Source organism: Pelophylax lessonae (genome assembly GCF_965119305.1).
Source record: "Pelophylax lessonae genome assembly, chromosome: 3".
Taxonomy (NCBI): Eukaryota; Metazoa; Chordata; class Amphibia; order Anura; family Ranidae; genus Pelophylax; species Pelophylax lessonae.
The window spans coordinates 264,824,358-264,843,671 of record NC_138770.1 but is presented as its reverse complement, the minus strand read 5'-3'; the positions used below and the strand labels follow the sequence as shown (position 1 = coordinate 264,843,671).

General features: G+C 43.2%; 1 protein-coding gene across 1 annotated transcript in view; it reads right to left on the bottom strand.

Annotated features, from left to right (window-relative positions):
* PRKCI (protein kinase C iota) overlaps window positions 1-17,188 on the bottom strand; it is a 202,042-nt gene extending 184,854 nt beyond the window's left edge. The window contains exon 1 of the mRNA XM_082252559.1: window positions 16,964-17,188. Within this exon, the coding sequence (XP_082108685.1) occupies window positions 16,964-17,046 (83 nt within the window). The 5' untranslated portion in view covers window positions 17,047-17,188. The remainder of the gene's footprint in view (window positions 1-16,963) is intronic.
* Between the last annotated feature and the right edge of the window lie 2,126 nt (window positions 17,189-19,314).

Genomic DNA, 19,314 nt, shown 5'->3' with positions numbered 1-19,314 from the left:
CGGCTGCACCCATCGATCAACAAAAGTTTTCTAGCATGTCTCTTCCACAGAAGCCGATGAAATGATTTACTTCTGTTGAGCAGGGATGACCACACTGATCGAAAATTCAGCCAGTCTCTGCTCAACTGGCTGAATTTCCTTCCATCTATGCTTAGCTTTAGGCAACCAATTTTAAAGAGATATACAGTGGTTATAGTAAAGAATCCCCCCCTTTAAAATAATAATCCCAATTTGTTGCTTTGCAGCCTAAAATGAAGACACAGTTTTTGTTTTATCCAGTTGTATTTACTAGTACAACTACGCTTATCTGACCACTTTATACACATCTTGAAGAATCTGAGGCCACATGGAAAAATGTGTTATGGTCAGATGAGACTAAAACTGAGTTATATGGCCTCAACACCAATAGGTCTGGCGGAAATCCAATACAGCTCATAGTTGGTAATATCCTGTTATGAGGGTTTCTCTGCAGCAGGAACTGAAGCACTTGTCAGGATAGAAGGAAAAATGGATTAAGGCAAAATACCATGAGGAAAATCTGCTGCCCTCTGCCAGAAGGTTGCCAATGAGAATAAGATTTACCTTCCAACATGACAATGACCCAAAGCCCACAGCAGAAAGGACCACACAGTGGCCGAAGGAGAAAAAGGGGAATGAATGTCCTTGCATGGCCTAGTCAGACCCCAGACTTAAACCCCATTGAAAATCTGTGTAATGACTTGAAGACCACAAATGGTCACCATCAAGTTTAAATGAACTTGAGCAGTTCTGAAAAGAAGAGTGTGCAAATATTGCAAAGTCTAGATGTGCAAAGTTCGTAGAGACATCTCAACAGTCTAAGGGCTCTTTCACACAGCCCGTCCGTCGGACGGACTCTGTTTATCTCAGCGGGGAATCGATCCGCCGATCCCCAGATGAGCAGGAGGATGACAGCTGTTCTCCGCACTGTGTGCGGAGACACAGCTGTCAGTTCCCCATATATCTCTATGGGGAAATCAGATGGGATCGGACCATCGGTCCGTTCTCATCCGATCCGCTGGACGGATGGAAAATAGAGTTTCCATCCGTCCAGATTTGACGGATCGGATGTCAGCGGATATGTCTCTGCTGACATCCGATGCCCCATAGGGATGCATGGGGGGACCGTTCAGATCCGCCAAAAACACAGACAGGCGGATCTGAACAGTCCGCCTGTGTGAAAGAGCCCTAAAGGCTGTAATTAAAACAAAAGGTTGTTCAACAAAAAGCACACTTAAAGGGTACTCCATTTTCGTAGGGAAAAAATAGCAAATAAAGAAAAAACAATATAGCGTATACAATTGCGACACAAATACTAATGTAATTAAATATTAAGAATGACCTTTCCTTTTCAATCTGCAGCTGTTGTAATTTTCTGAGAATGCAATGCAATATGGCTACCTGGAGGTGTTCTGTATACAGAATGTGTACTGACCACAACCAAGAAACAATTTCCTGCTTGTGTGATTGGCTCACCAATTTTCCCAGAAGTCTGCCTACGATACAAGTCAGATTTCTGGCATCCCCTGCAACAAAAATGTCATTTTTGGTGAGATACTCCCAATAGAAACACGTCTAAAGGGATGCAGACCCAGCAGCTTCCCTCATTAGAGCCCTGCAGCTGCCACAGCTAATAGATAATTATGAAACCACTCCCATTAGATCCACTCAGCACAAAGGCACAGCGGATCAAACAAGGATTTCTTCTGGAATAACAAAAAGGTAGAAATCTGCAACATAGTTTGTTCAAATCCTTGCAATGTACAGAGATCACCCAGAGGGGAATGTTTTTTTCTCAACAAAAGTGGAGTTATACTTTAAGGGGGGGATGATCCTGTTTCCAACTCAGTGACTCAGTATTTAATTATCTCACATGTTAATGTTAAATTCTTTCACTTGAATGTTGTAAGTTGAAATAGTAAATACAGCTGGATAAAACAAAAATTGTGTCTTCATTTCAGGCTGCAAAGCCACTAAATGCAATTATTTTAAAAGGGAGTGATTCTTTTCTATATCCACTGTATAGCCAAAGCTTTTTCAGCCATACTCCTATAGTGCTCTCCTGTGACCCAGAATCACAAAACTGCTCCAGGCTCTTGAAGGATCCCCACCATATTGTCGGGATCTGCCCAGATGCCTGACTGACAACTGGTTTCCGGTCTCAGCGCATGTGAAGCTAAAGCAGTTCTTCGGCGTAGTCGGCAAGGACAGATGTAGCATCAGACCAATGCTGCAAAAAGGAGTCATGCATGTTTTTTAGTCATCCAAAACCTCTCCTTTAACAAATATCACCACAAGTGCCTCAAACAGATAAAAGAATCCAGTAACCTTTTAGGTAAAATGACCTAAAAGCAGATAAATATTTATAATGCGAAAAAGTATGCAAAGATGGCAAAGGCCTCAAATGGATATGGGAAATGAGCAAGCAGAAAGCAGTGTGGCTGATTTTTCAATGGAATCAATGAATCTCTATAGAGCAGGGATATGCAAACACTGGCCCTCCAGATGGTTGCAGAACTACAAGTCCCATGAGGCATAGAAAGACTCTGACAGCCACAAGCATGACACCCAGAGGCATGATGGGATTTGTAGTTTTGCAACAGCTGGAGGGCCGCAGTTTACATATCCCTGCTATAGAGTCTCATCATCTAATGCATTCTGATTACTGGCCCAACTCCAAGAAACTTGAAAATGATCCTTTGCAGTGGGGCTGAGTCCACACTGAATGGGTTAATTGCTCATTTAGGCTTAGGGGATTTGTTAAAGTAGATTTGCTTACCCAATCCTCCCCAAAGCATCTTCTCTTCTATGCTCCGGCAGTCTAAGGTCCTGATGCCATCATCACAAATAAATGGTCCGATGGCAAAGGACAGTCCACTTCCGCAGCATCAGAGAGCGCTGCCTGACGTGGGAAGTTATTAGGAGTTGGGCTTTAAACTAATTCTATTAGAGGTATTAAATTAGAAACACAAACAAATCTTAGATAAACACTACCGATTTATTTTGGGGACAATCTAAATTGTTGCAGAATTTTTAGCGCCCATTTAAAATCAGCAGCTTTTGTGTGTGGTGTGAAGACAGCAGTGCCAAGCGCTGTAAGCAGCACATTCTAGTGTCACAAACTGACATTTCATTAAATTCAGTTTCCTGCAGCACAGTGTGATGCAATGAACTGCGTCACTTCATATTGTACTAAAAAAATACTGCATGCAATATTGCATGTCTGCCCAGGGCTGTCCAAACGCACCAGAAGTGAATGGGCCCTTAAAGCGCAACTCCAACCAAGACTTTTTTTTTAGCATAGGATAAAATAAGGTTTCTAGAAGGTGTTTTACTGCTGTCTGTAACTTGCCTGCAAAGATTCCCTCACTTTCCATCCTAGAAACACCAGGGGATGAGACGTTAGAAAGCTGGGGTGACCTGAACACGGGTCTACAATAAAAACCGTCCTTAACTCTCCATGTCACCAAAACAGGAAATGCTAGGAACTCCTTCCAGTGGAGACAGAGACTGAAATAAAAACTAGATAGAGGTTGGTTGGAGTAGGGCTTTAAAATAGACTATGACTAATAAGGTGCTGCACTGCATGTTAACATTTGTAAAAGACAGAACAATGTAAAGACTCCCAGTGGTTGACATGCAGAGTATTGGTAGGAGCCTGAAGAACAAGACCCACCAGTCTCAACCTTCAACACAGTTCACGCAGGTCAACCTAACAATGGCATGCTGGTTTGATGGGAAAACAGAGGCAGTTTTTCAACCACTGACTTTTCCTAGTTGACAATAACGCCTAGTTGTGAATAAAGCCAGAAACAAACACAGAGTATATGCATCTTGTGTGCTTTGAGGCAGACTGCAATGGACAAACCACAGTGCAAGAGGAGAGGGGCACACTGACTAATCTGAAGAGAGTGTCCTCAGTTCATACTGGGTACCATCAGAAATGCTAAACAAGCTAAGTAGGCCAAGTAACATTTAGCTAACCTCAGCATCCCTAATGTGGGTACACACCATGCCCTTCTCTAATTATCCAGTGGGATCTATGCATTCGGCTCTGCCGTGGTTGGGCTAGTAACCGCTAAGTGCAACGCTATTTCAATCACATTGCGGCACGAGCGTACAGAGCCAAGCTTGCTTTATACTTAATAAAGTCATGCGTTTTTGGTTCCCTCTCCACCCAGGAACAGGTATAAAATGAAACCCAGTATTTAGCATCAAAGGGAGTCCAGGTTAGTAATGTAACTTGTACAGTAGCTGACTATCCGCTTTACTGCACCAGAGCTGGCACTGAAAAACTCTGTATAGGGTGAATGACTGTACTTTTTCTTTTTCAGGTAGAAGGTTCTTGGAGAAATGGGGAATGACATATTGTACCATCCTGAATGAAAACTGTTAATAGCAAAAGATAGGAATTTGACTGGATGCTATAGATACCAGGCCCCAGGCTAGACCTGCATCGCTGGGCAAAGATGTGAACCAGCCACATAGTAAATAATGAGATTTCTACTAGAAATGCATTTTTATGCAGCCACAGTAAAATTTATACACCATGGTAGTACTGCCACAATTCAGGAGAATGCAATGCATGGAGGTCGCAACATGGTGCTGCAAGTTTTCAAAGGTGTCCAGGAGGCCACGCTTCCTCCCAGCCGCCTGTCAACTGTGGTAAATGGAGGGCAATACAAGTGCAAACAAGCCTTAAACAGATACATGTGGATAGGCCCTCAATGTGTATGTTAGTGAAATTTGAAGAGATTAAATAAAAAAATAAAAAAAAAAGTTAGAACCTCGAACAGATTTTATTGCTGTCAATGCCCTGATGGAGAGATTTACCCTCTCTATTTGGTCTAGTGACCATTGTCTTCCTCACAGGAAGCGATGAGAAATCCAATTTTTGAGATCTCACTGGAACAAAAGATAGGGGGAAATCACCAACAGGTAAAGCACTTCTGGTAACAACTGCCTAAGGCCCCATTTACCTCTGCGCTGAACACTTTATTTTTTTCCATGTGATAGCATTGGGTGGCCCATTTACTTCAATGGGTTGGCCTTTGCGCAGCAAACGTGCCAAAAAACAAATGCAGAGCTTTGTGGGTTTTTTTTTTTTGCTGGCCACATTTTGGCTGTCATTAACCACTTAAGCCCCGGAGGATTTTCCTGCTAAAAGACCAGGGGCTATTTTGCGATTCGGCACTGCGTGACTTTAACGGACAATTGCGCGGTCGTGCGACGCTGTACCTAAACGAATTTGACGTCCCTTTTTTTCCCACAAACAGAGCTTTCTTTTGGTGGTATTTGATCACCTGTGCGATTTTTACTTTTTGCGCTACAAAACAAAAAAAGAGCGTAAATTTTGCAAAAATAACAATATTTTTCACATTTTTTTTATATGAAATTCCCCCCAAAAAAATGTAAAAATCAAAATTTTTTAACATTTTCGGCCAATTTGTTTTATCCTACCTATGTTTGGTAAAAAAAAAAAAAAAAAAAAAAAAAAAAAAAATCGCAAAAAGCGTATTTTTATTGGTTTGCGCAAAAGTTAACGCGTTTACTAACAAAGGGAAAGATTTTTGTAATTTTTGTTGTTTTTTTTTTTAACGCGTAATGGCGGCGATCTACGATTTTTTTTGCGGTACTGCGACATTGCGGCGGACAGATTGGACCCTTGACTGACATTTTTGACACTTTTGGGTTTACCAGTGACATTTCTACAGTAATCAGTGCTATATATATGCACTGTTACTGTAAAAATACACTGGTAGTGAAGGGGTTAACTTTATTTGGGAGGGAGGGGCTGTGTGTGTCCCTAGGGGCGTGCTTTCTACTGTGATTGGCTGTGGCTTGAGCTGTAAGGACACTGATCAACGGATCTACATAGTAGATCTGTGTGATCAGTGTCTTTACACCGAGGAGAATGACAGGTGGCTTGTTTACACAAGCCGCCTGACTTTCTCCCTCTCCCCCGCCGATCGCCGAGTGACCGGCGGACATCGGGTCCGCCAGTCACACGCGCGGGGGGCTCCGTGACCGCGCGGGAGCGCACCTCCGCGGGCGCACGCTCGCTCCCCAGACCCTCCCAGGCTAGTGACGTTAATTAACGTCACTCTGCCTGGCAGGGGCTGACCGCCGCAGTAAATCTACTTGCGGCGGTCGGCAAGCGGTTAATAAGCAGTGGCTGCGCTGCAAAACATTCTTTACTCTATTCAAAATTAGAGATGGGCTTGGCCGTGTTCGAGTTTGCATGTGCCCGATCCCACCAGGAGACCGACACTGAAGTTCTCCAATCACAGGCAGTGGGAGATTTCCAGATCCGCAGCTGCACGGATCAGCCAATGTCTCTGTGCCGGTGATTAACGGAGCACAGTGTTGGCTTCCTGGCGGGATAGGGCACGTGCAAATTCGAACATGCCCGAGCCCATTCCTGTTCAAAATGTGAAGAAAAAAAAAAAGTTTGTTACTGCCACTAATGCAGGGCTTGACAATTTTGCTGTGAATCTAGAAGCTGGCTAAAAAGGTTAGGAGCCAGATTTCTTTTTTTTTTTTTTTTTTTTTTTTTTTTAACCTTTTGCCTACCTGCCACTTTTACCCACTTCCTGTCCAGGCCAATCTTCATACTTTGAATGACAACTTTTATAATTTTTTTTCACACAAATAGAGCTTTTTTTAGGTGGTATTTATTCATCACTGAATTTTTTATTTTTTAGCAAAAAAAAAAAAATACAGATTCTGAAAAAAAAAAAAATTCTTAGTTTCTGTTGTAAAATTTAGCAAATAATTATTTTCTCCTTGTGCACTGATGAGGTGACACTGGGAGGACGTCAATAGACACCCTCCTCGAACTGGACGATTGCGCTGTAGCCGTCTTTCGGCTATAGCGTGGCCGGCAAGTGGGAGGCGGATGAGGATGGCAAACAAAAGCCCAGGGGCCAGGATGAGATTTGTTTAGCTCTGCACTAATGTAAGGGTTATATAAGTGGCGGGGGGAGGGTGCCAGGAGTGTGTGCATCTTTTACAAGTCAACTGTCAGTTTCTGGAGAAAGGAATTAGACAATTGCTTTTTTTTTTTTTTGACCCCCTGAAGTGTAAAGGATCCCCATTTTCACAATCTGCGCTCCCCTCCAGTGTCTCAAAGAGAATCTGTGTCAAAAAAGAAACATTACATTCAAGGGCTTAAACCCCTCCTAAATGAGTCCACTGTACCCCACATACAAATGTAAACACACCCCTCTGGGGCACCTATGTATGAAAACATAACTTGCACTACACATGTTCTGTATCACTGGGCATGCAAGAGTGAGAGAAATAACTCTACGGTCATTATTCACAGTGGAGTGAAGATCTGTAGGGGCTTTTAAAGTGTAACTAATTAACATATTACATTTGTGTGCTCTAAAATGTACTTAAAGTGGTAGAAAAAGTCCATTTGTTTAAGTTGTACCTAAGGGTAGGCCTATAATAAAGCTTACCTGTAGGTATTGTAAATATCTCCTAAACATGCATCATTTAGGAGATATTTAGATTGGTGGGAGATGAGTGAACATCCATTTGCTGATTTTTCCCTGTGTAGTGCAAACCCAGAAGATCTCAGCTCTGAGCACTTTTGGTTTCAAAGCTGTCAATTTATGGCTAAAGTTAAAAAACGAAAATTTATACAAAATAAATTAAAACACAACCCAACAAAATATTAAAAGCCCCTCACATTTATGCACGCAAGCAATGACAATTGGGTCACTAGGTACTGGCACATATGTCAAGTAAGAGCAATAATTTTAGGGCCATTCACTGGTAACTAAGTGGCTCTCAACTCCTATCCTCAGGACCTAACAACAGGCCAGGTTTGCAAGATAACTAAAATACATCAAAGGTGATATCAATTGCTGCTCAGTGATTGCAGTATTCCAGTCTGCATCTCCCCAAGACAATACTTAAAATCTGGCCTGTTAGTGGGTCCTGAGGACATGAGTTAAGAGCCTAAACTGATGTGCTGTAAAGGCTTTCAAAAAGTTGCCTATAGACAACTTTGAGTATCGTAGTTTTTCAAAATGTCTCAGGCGCAAACAATTTTGAGGTTTGACGTATTTGGTATCCATTTACCCTTCTTAACTTCATCTTTTATATTTTACCAAATAAATTGGTATTCTATTGTGCTTGTGTGCACTAAAAATTGATTTTTATTGAAAATATAGATTTGATAAGCAATAGTGCAAATATGGATTATTGTCTTACCGTAAAATCCATTTCTCTGATGTTCATTGTTCATTGACAGACACAGCTTCAGGTATTCTTAACCATTGGTTATACTGCCCCCTACAAGAGAAGGACACTAGGCTGAAAGAAAAAAATTCTGGCTACATCCATGGGAAGTCCCAGGGGGTATACTCCCTCTCTCTGCTACAGTCACTCAGTTTTGTTACAAGCAGTGTCAGGAGAATTATAACTCCACAGAGGGGTGGGTGCTGTGTCCGTTAATGAACATCAGAGAAATGGATTTTACGGCAAGTCAAAAATCCCATTTTCTCTTTCGTTCATTGACAGACACAGCTTCTAATATTCTTAACCATTGGGATGTCCCAAAGCAGTGTTAAACAATAAAAAATTTCTATTAGCTAACCAGACAACAGGGGCTCAAACAAACAACTGGAGCCCACCTTAAAAAACAATACACCCTCAAAGGAGGATCAGGTCCTCTTAAACAGCAGCCTGCAAAACCTTGCGGCAAAGGAAAGCATCGCAGATGCCAACACATCCACTTCATAAAACATTGCAAAAACGTGCACCGATGACCAGGTGGCCTCCTTGGAAACCTGCATCACTGACGCCTGCTGATGGAAGGCCCAGGAGGCACTAAGCTTCCTGATACAGTGCGCCTAGACAAGGCAAGAAGGAACCTGACCCCCTGATGGTACAGGCCTGAACCACCGTCTCTCTGAGCCATCTGTAAAAGCTCGCAGAGGAAGCAGACAACACTTTACGGGCCATCCGTGAGCACAAAGAGTCTGACTTCCTGAAAGACTCAGTCGCTGCCAGGTACACCCCAATTGTCTGGACCACATCCAAGGCATGCAAGGCAATTTCCTTCGGATGTTTAGGCCTAGGACACAGGGAAGGCAACACAATGTCTATATTCAAATGAAAATCAGAGACCACCTTAGGAAAGAATGACGGACAGAAGCGAAGCCCCACCTTATAAGGTGAATAACAGGAGAACACTGCCAGGTCCGACACACTGCGCAGCATTGATCATGTGAAAGAAATTCCAGCCACTGCGCATAGTGTGAACGGGCTCTTCAACTAGCCATGTACAGTTCAAATGTCATTTAAATACATTTCTAATTCATGGGGTCAATTTGCTCATTGTTTTAAACCATAGTGGCTAGAAAAGCCAAAGGCGAAGGATGTTTCTCTTTTATCATCTAAACTAAAGAATTTAACAGTAAATTTGGTTTCCATTTGAAAAAAATGTACTAACTGTAATGCGCTAGTAAAGTTTGAGAAGTGGCACTTCCATTGTCTGTTACAAACATTTTTTATATGGCATGTGGTAATGTCCCAGGCATAAACATTACATCCCTTCTGTGCATCTCAAAAAAACTGAAGGTTTCAATTCAAATCATTGCCATGGCAACCAAACATTTTTAAGAGCTTTCTAACAAAATCTGTTGAGTCACTGATGGTAAGATTTTTTAGAATTTCTGTTAAACAAATTTACCTCTGTATGAATATTTACTGATTATTTGAACCACATACCATACAAAAAGAACAACAGGGACTCTGGGGCCGCAACAACTAAGAGCCCAAAACATGCGGCATAACATAGTACAAATACCATAGAATGTCAATAATGTGATTCAAGTATTCACATATTGTATATACAATAATATACACCGATATATAGAAATCCATTTGCAAATACTACAAAAAAAAAATCCAGTTTAAAGTGGATTTTAAACCAAAAACACAAATTTATTATATTGCAGATTATCAATTCCTATCATGGCCATACACACTTATGAGCAATTTATTTTCTGATAGGAAAAATCAACAACCCATTTAGTTAATATGACACACACAGGGAAGGGGACATGGATTAATATAGGTTTACCGCCTTCATAACCAGGCCATTTTTTGCTATTCAGCACCGTGCTACTTTGTCAAATCCACAGTGATGCAACACTGTACCCAAGCGAAGTTTAGATCAGTTTTTTTTTTTTTCACACAAATTGAGCTTTCTTTTGGTGGTATTTGATCACCACTGGGTTTTTGATTTTTTAGTTTATACAAATGAAAAAAAAAACACCAAAAATGTAAAAAATATATATATTTTCTACTTTCTGTTATGAAACTGGAGCAGGCATAATGACATACATGTACATTATTGATCCTGCACGTATCGCAGTAAATGTACTGTGGCGGGTCAGCAAGTGGCTAAGATACGACCATAAGTTATTATTATTATTATTATACAGGATTTATATAGCGCCAACAGTTTGCGCAGCGCTTAACAAAATGAGGGCAGACATTACAATTACACTACAATTTGGAACAAAAGGAATCAGAGGGCCCTGCTCGTTAGAGCTTACAATCTAAAAGGGAGGGTTAAGTTATGATTGGAAGTTATCAACTGTATCTCTGTTTCTACCTTTTAAGCCCAAAAATGGATCAATCAAAATACAATTGTATACAAAGTATCTCAGTACAATTAATGCAAAATGATCAATAATTTTCCAACTGACTCAGATTAACAAATCTGATCTAAATTGGTCTATTAGGACTGGAAAGGAAGCGATGGCTATTTGATTGTTTACAGATTTAATCGAATCTCTGTGGTAAGGGGGGAGCTCACCCAGAGTCTGGGTTCTGTGAGGCCTATGCCAGTCGGGTCCCAGATTTAACCCCACCCAAGAACTATGCCCGGGCTCTGGATCAAAATGAGGCCTACAACTCCCTGATCAGGTGTGAAGAGACCCCATTTTCACCAGCTGGGAGAAGGAACCAGAAAACCCTTCCCTGGTTCTCAAGAATGCAGCGATGGCTACAGAGAAAGGTTGCCATGGAATACGGGTATGATTACCCTTATGCTCCATGAGAGGTTATGCTGGAAATTTAAGAAAAGAGAGAGTCTTGGTGTGATGAGGTCATATGGGACTTCCTGTTCGTCCCCAAATCCTACAGGAACTCCACCACGGCAGCTCTCTGGAAGAATTTCTTAGCCTTCAAAACTCAGTGGAATTATGGGCGGTCCATCTACCTGAACCGAGTAGAGGTTCGCCGCCCAGACGCATCGGGCCAGGCCTGGTCGGTATGTGTCCGAGATGAACATGGCAAACTTGTCAGAATTCCTCACCCGGACTATTACATTTAAAGAGGACTTTCCAGAGGAAAGATAAACACTCCAAAAAAGGAAAATGGCTGGCTAGCCTACATTCAGAACTGAGCTAAAACAAGTTAACCACTTGCCGACTGCCTAACGCCGATCTACGTCGGCAGTCAGCCCCTCACAGGCAAAGTGACGTAGGGCTACGTCACTAGCTTGTGAGGGTCTAGGGAGCGAGCGCGCGCCGCCGGAGGTGCGCTCCCGCTCCCGCGTGGTCACGGACCCCCCCGCGCGTGTGACCGGCGGACCCGATGTCCGCCGGTCACTCGGCGATCGGCGGGGGAGAGGGAGAATGTCAGGCAGCTTGTGTAAACAAGCTGTCTGTCATTCTCCTTGCTGTTAGGATACTGATCACTCGGATCTAGTATGTAGATCCGTTGATCAGTGTCCATACAGCTCAAGCCCCAGCCAATCACAGTAGAAAGCACGCCCCTAGGGACACACACAGCCCCTCCCTCCCAAATAAAGTTAACCCCTTCACTACCAGTGTATTTTTACAGTAACAGTGCATATATATAGCACTGATTACTGTAGAAATGTCACTGGTAACCCCAAAAGTGTCAAAAATGTCAGTCAAGGGTCCGATCTGTCCGCCCCAATGTCGCAGTACCGCAAAAAAAATTGCAGATCGCCGCCATTACACGTTAAAAAAAAAAAACAACAAAAATGACAGAAATCTTTCCCTTTGTTAGTAAACGCGATAACTTTTGCGCAAACCAATCAAAATACGCTTTTTGCGATTTTTTTTACCAAACATAGGTAGCATAAAACAAATTGGCCGAAAAAGTAAAAAAATTTTGATTTTTAAATTTTTTTTTGGGGAATTTCATATAAAAAAATTTGAAAAATATTGCTATTTTTGCAAAATTGACGCTCTTTTTTTGTTTATAGCGCGTGATCAAAAAATCGCACAGGTGATCAAATACCACCAAAAGAAAGCTCTGTTTGTGGGAAAAAAAGGACGCCAAATTCGTTTAGGTACAGCATCGCACGACCGCGCAATTGTCCGTTAAAGTCACGCAGTGCCGAATCGCAAAATACCCCCTGGTCGGAATGGGGGTAAAATCTTCCGGGGCTTAAGTGGTTAAAGCGGAGTTCCACCCTGAAAATTTTTTTTTCACCGTCCGCTTGCTTTATTTACTTGAAAAAGAATTGGATAATTTACATTTTTTTTTTGTTACACTTACCTTCTTTTTAATGAAAATATAATTCCCTTCCTTCCTCTTCCTCCCTCTGCGGCCACGGCCCGCGCCGTCACTTCCTCCTTGCATTGACTCCTGGGGGATGAGCGTCATCGATCCCAGGAGTCAATGCGCCTGCACCAGCCCTGCTCGTCACTTCCGGTGCAGGCGTGTCATTCCCTGCTGAACAGCTTCTGGGCATGCCCAGAAGCTGTGCAAGGATGACGTGCCTGCCCCGGAAGAGACGAGCAGGGCATTTTGGGACTCCGACGTCACCGAAGAGGACGCTCCGGCTTCAGCTGCCCACACCTGAGATGGCATTGCTGGACAAGACATTTTCAAGGTAAGTGAAACGGGACAGTTCAGAGGCTATCGTTGTTTAAATGCACTAGCCCTGACTGTCCCATGGGGTATTTTTATCTAAAAAAATGTTTGTAGGGTGGAACTCTGCTTTAAGTTGTTGCTGTTGGGATGCATGTCCCCTTTCTACTACCCTTTGCCCTTCTATCTTTGCAAAAGAAGTTGGGAGATACTCACTTTCAACTCACTTAAACTGGAGGGCCGTCCTTCTACAGAAATTGGAACTGGTTCTTACTGCTGTTCCGCAGACCCTTTGGGCCATCGGGCCAGGGTCCTGGATTACAAAAACAAGACCAAGAGTGGAAATCAACATTCAAGGTTCTACCTCGGGTTCCAGATGAACTACTTGGGCCAAAGGGCCAGACCTGGAACTATGTCAAATGGCTGCCCAGGAAGAGGCAGGCAAGCCTACCAAGAGTTTGGTGGGGGGTGCCCTGTTGTTGCTAGGGACCCCTGAAGAGGCTCTTTATTTTCCCTCCAGGGGATGTATGGTCGCTCAGGCTCCAGTGACCGAACCTCTTCAGGAGGATTGCAAAAGACTAAAACAGGTAGTTAGTGGCAGGTGCAGGACCATCTTGGAGAATTGGCCTGATCTCCGTGTCAAGGGCTACCGAAGATGCTGACTGCAATAGTCAGGGATTAGGATGAGAAGGTTGCCCCTGCGGGGAGGGTCTTCTCATCACTGTATTGATTGAGATAGCAGTAACCACTGTATATTTGTGAGATGTTTAACCCCTTCTTTTTCCTTGCAGGAAACACCATTTTTAGAGATCGTTAGTCAGGATGTTTAAATTACTCACCAAGCAGAGTTTTGTTTGGTGGGGGGTGCATTTTCTTAAATGATGTGTATATTTTGTACAGCAGATGTCCATATATTTTTTTATTTAATTTATTTTGTACATATGTTAATTTCCTTGTTCATCCCTTTCCAGGTTTGTGGGATACTCCTAGGTTTTTTTGATAGGATTTTTGTAGGGGCGGTTGCCCCAGAGCCAACGGGACGTGGCTCATTTTTGGTGGGGGGGGTGGATGTAGCACCCTCCTAGTTAGGTAGGTGCTAGGTAAAGCATTTATTGCTCCTGCTGCTTATCAGGGGATATAAAAAGGTTATTCTCCATAGACTGTAGAATGAAAGTTGGTTACTGTTGTCGGCAATGTAAGAGTCGGGGAACAATAATCAGTGTCATCATAGATATTTATTGAATAAAGTATCACGTAAGGATTTACTACCGTGCAATTTACAAATAAGGAATTACTAGTGGTATATACAAGAAACAAGACTAACAAAATATATAAACAAATAATGACTGTACCGGCCGGTGCACAATGATCATAGTATCAAGGGAAAAGGAAATCATATAGATGATGTATTTCCACATTGGTGAGTCTATAACATGATATATTTTTCAAATGTAAATAGAATGTGATCCTTTTGATAAGACTCCTGGTGCACCAACTCAGTCATATCAGACGGGTCCGAGCTTCCTCAGAAGTCTATCACGAGGATCACATTCTATTTACATTTGAAAAATATATCATGTTATAGACTCACCAATGTGGAAATACATCATCTATATGATTTCCTTTTCCCTTGATACTATGATCATTGTGCACCGGCCGGTACAGTCATTATTTGTTTATATGTTTTGTTAGTCTTGTTTCTTGTATATACCACTGGTAATTCCTTATTTGTAAATTGCACGGTAGTAAGACTACATTCACACCTGAGCGTAGCGTTTTCGCGCATTTTTTACCGCGATTTTCAGGCGTTTTTTGTGCAGGCGTTTTTTGATTGAATAGATACCAATGGAAAACGCCTGTAATCTGCCCAAAAAGAAGCTCATGTACTTTTTTGAGCGTTGGGCATTTTGTAAACAGTGTCAAAACGCTCAGATGTGAACAGGGGCCAGTGAAATGAATAGGATTTGTCTTGTTGGGCGTTTTGAGAGCTGATCATAGAGCAGAAAAACTCCCCAAAAACGCCTAGATGTGAACGGAGCCTAAATCCTTACGTGATACTTTATTCAATATCTATGATAACACTGATTATTGTTCCCCGACTCTTACATTGCCAACAACAGTAACCAACTTTCATTCTACAGTCTATGCAGAATAACCTTTTTATATGCTATTTTTGGTTAAGTTGGCAACTCACTCATAGACATAGGGGTATTTTCATAGAACCCACATAATTACTCCACAACTACCACTTTATATATATATATATGCTTATCAGGGGAGCCTGATCTATTAGGTTGCCTGTCACATGTTTCCAGGTGTGATTCACTGGGTCTAAGGGAGTGTCCCCACTGCATCCAATGAGGAAGCTTGTTGGACAGTGGAGGAAACCTAGCCAGTGACATCATGTTTATGGCAGTCCCAGTGGGAGGGCATTCTGCAATGCATCCTGGGATTGGCGATAAATACTGAGGAGACATGTGACGGGGTGTCTTTGGCGGCAAGCAGAGTCCCAGGAGGAGGCTGACGGCTGTCTCTCCTCCTGCAGAGTGAGAGGAAAGTGGTCTTAGGCAGTCGGCCTAGTGAACCGAGTGTGGAGCTGAGCTGCAGAGGATCCAGAGTGCTGACAGTGGAGCTGCTGGCAGAGTCTCTTGGGAAAAACAGTGTCCGTGAGTACTGAGGAACCTGCCAAAGGGTCTGGCCCACGAAGGAGGACCACTCCAGTGAAGTCAGGGGATCAAGGAGCTAGCTCACACGGAGAGTATGATAGTAAAGGGGGTGCTAATTACAAAGCTCTGAAGAATAGGAAAAAAGGGGGTGCCAGGAAGGGCCCTGAAGTGTGTTCTGCAGTACAGTACAGCTTATCTAAAGCGGTCCATTTATCATTACTTCATCACTATTGCCAAGGTGAAGCAGTGGCCTTGCCGCATTCAGCAATATTCAGTCGTCCCAGCAGATTGTGCATAGTTATATAAGTTGGGAGTATCCCACTCATTCCCTTCTCCCATACAAGTTCTCAATAAAAACACAAAAACCAAAGCTCCTAGACTGTTTCCTGACTGAGCCAAATCACTTTGAAAAATGCTGAATTGCCATGCTGTTGCTAATGGTAACCCAGGGGAACCCGTATCCAACAGCTCCCAAGGGAGTAGTGCAACACTATTGATGTTACATACTTAGTGAGGTTCAAAAAAAGAAAAGAAAAGAAAAAACACCAGTCCATCCAGTTCAACCTATGATGTGTGTGTTTGCTGTTAACCGTACATTGTATACCCCTGTATGTTGTGGTCTTTAAGGTGCCCATCTAATCGTTTTTTAAAACTATCAATGCTCCCTGCTGATAGGACTGCTTGTGGAAGAGAATTCCACATCCTTACTGCTCTGACAGTAAAGAACCCTTTATACAATTTAAGGTTAAACCGTTTTTCCTCTAGTTTTAGTGAGTGGCCACGTGTCTTATTGTATTCCCTTTCTCTGAAAAGTGTGTTCCCTATGCTAGGGTCGCCAGTACAGTATTTGTACATTGATATCATATACCCCCTCAATCGTCTCTTCTACAGAGGGAATAGGTTCAGTGCTTGTAGTCTTTCCTCATAGCTGATGTCCTCCATTCCCCGAATTATTTTTGTTGCCCTTCTCTGGACTCTCTCCAGTTCCAGCACATCCTTCCTGAGGACCGGTGCCCAGAACTGGATGGCATACTCAAGATATGAATGGGCGCATAGTTACTACATAGCTGTTGATACGTACTGGAAACAATGTAGAGCAAGCCCTACTTTTTTTTTTACAACAGTAACGCATGTCAGCACAACACAAAAACAATGCAACAACAGCAAGCCAACACACAGGTGCAATCTATTCCATTCTTGGGTTTAATATGACTTTGATGAATAAATGAAAGGAGTCCCCCACAGGAAGTGGTCCACATGTGTCCCCAGATCATCTGTAACTCTGCTGGAAGTGTGAGCACACACAGGATCCCCTCCAGTCCTGTACAGGATGTTCCCTCAGATCTCTCCCATCCTGCCCCGACCCATCCCCTGTTCTCCCAGCCTGCCCCGAGCACACTCACCCTTTGAAGTACGCCTTTACCCGGACCTGGTGGGAATGATCTGCTGCTGGCTGGGACATGGTGCTGTCCCTCTGTGTCGGCATGTCCTCCCTCACACCAAGTCACAGTCCGTCCACCGCACACACACACAACCCGGGAGAGGAAGCGACCAGTCCCTGCGGCCTCCCCCGCCTTCTTCCTTCTCCCAGTCCTGAATCCCAGCACTGCCTGCAAGACCGCACCACCTCACACACATCCGGGGGAGGGACAGCCCTGCCCTGTACTGCCGACAGCTTCACTACCGGGATAGGTAGAGGCAGTCACCATGTAATACATCATCATACAATACGCAGCATTCCTCCCATCCTGTTGTCTACATCTACAACCCTCCAAACACCTTCTACACACACCACATCCAACCAAGTCTCTACGTGCTTCGTCATGGCACCGTGGCAGGGACAAACTATGCCACAGTGAGGGCTTATTCACACCTGCCTTGTGTCACCTGTTAACGGGCATTGTGTTATGGAAGCCTATTCATTTTCAGGGAAAAAATGCAGCATCTTTCCAGTGCAGTGCACCGCAGTAGTGTGTTACCATGTGTGGTGGTGTGCTGCAATGCCTGCATGCCCTTTCACACGGGGTCATCTGTTCAGTCATGTTATAGCTAAGAAAAAAATGATTAAAGGGGATTCAGATTACATCAGTTTGCACGTTTGTCTTCAATTTAGTTTTCATTTCAGTTTACCTCAATTTTCAGCTCAGTTCTGTTCAGTTAACCTCAGTTTTCATTTCAGTTTACCTCAATTTTCAGTTCTGTTCAGTTAACCTTAGTTTTCATTTCAGTTTACCTCAATTTTCAGGTCAGTTCTGTTCAGTTAACCTCAGTTTTCATTTCAGTTTACCTCAATTTTCAGGTCAGTTCTGTTCAGTTTACCTCAGTTTTCATTTCAGTTTACCTCAATTTTCAGTTCTGTTCAGTTTACCTCAGTTTTCATTTCAGTTTACCTCAATTTTCAGTTCTGTTCAGTTTACCTCAGTTTTCATTTCAGTTTACCTCAATTTTCAGGTCAGTTCTGTTCAGTTTACCTCAGTTTTCATTTCAGTTTACCCCAATTTTCAGCTCAGTTCTGTTCAGTTAACCTCAGTTTTCATTTCAGTTTACCTCAATTTTCAGGTCAGTTCTGTTCAGTTAACCTCAGTTTTCATTTCAGTTTACCTCAATTTTCAGGTCAGTTCTGTTCAGTTAACCTCAGTTTTCATTTCAGTTTACCTCAATTTTCAGGTCAGTTCTGTTCAGTTTACCTCAGTTTTCATTTCAGTTTACCTCAATTTTCAGTTCTGTTCAGTTTACCTCAGTTTTCATTTCAGTTTACCTCAGTTTTCAGGTCAGTTCTGTTCAGTTTACCTCAGTTTTCATTTCAGTTTACCTCAATTTTCAGCTCAGTTCTGTTCAGTTAACCTCAGTTTTCATTTCAGTTTACCTAAGGCTCCATTCACACCTGAGCGTCTAGATTTCAGGCTTTTTTTGGGGTGTTTTCCAGGCATTTTTTGCAGGTGTATAGAGGCAGGTATTGACATCTGACCAAAAACGCTTGTAATCTGCCAAAAAAGAAGCTCATGTACTTACGTTTTTGAGCTTCAGGCGACAAAACGCATATCTGTAAACAGGGGCCATTGAAATCAATGGGATTTTGCTTTTTGAGCGTTTTGAAACTTAAAGCGGAGTTCCACCCTGGGAATACTTTTTTTAATAAAAATACCCCCGGGACAGTCCGGGCTAGTGCATTCCACAATGGATAGCCTCTGATCTGTCCCGGGTTGCTCTTACCTTTTAGAAGAAATACTTACTTATAAAATTTCTTCCACAGCGTTTCCATCTCTCTTGTGGGCAGCTGAAGCCGGCGCGGTCCTCTTCTGTGTCTTCTTCCGCGTCTTCTTGTCCCAGAATGCGCCTGCGCCGGCCCCTCTCGTCACTTCCAGTGCGGCGCCGCATTCCTGAACAGCTTCTGGGCATGCCCAGAAGCTGTTTAGCAGGGGAATGCGGCGTCACCCGGAAGTGACGAGCGGGGCCGGTGCCGTTTACCTTGAAAATGTATTGTCCAGCGCTGCCATCTCAGGTGTGGGCAGCTGAAGCCAGCGCAATCCTCTTCTGCGTCCTCTTCGGTCCCACGATGCACTGCACCGGCCCCGCCGTCCCTTCCGATGTCGCAGCGTCATCCCTGCACAGCCCAGAAGCTGTTTAGCAAGGTATGACGCGCCTGCACTGGAACTGACATCGGCGCATTGATTCCTGGGAGCGATGACGTTCAGCTCCCAGGAATCATTGCAAGCCAGGAAGTGACGGCGACGGCCGTGGCCGCAGAGGGAGG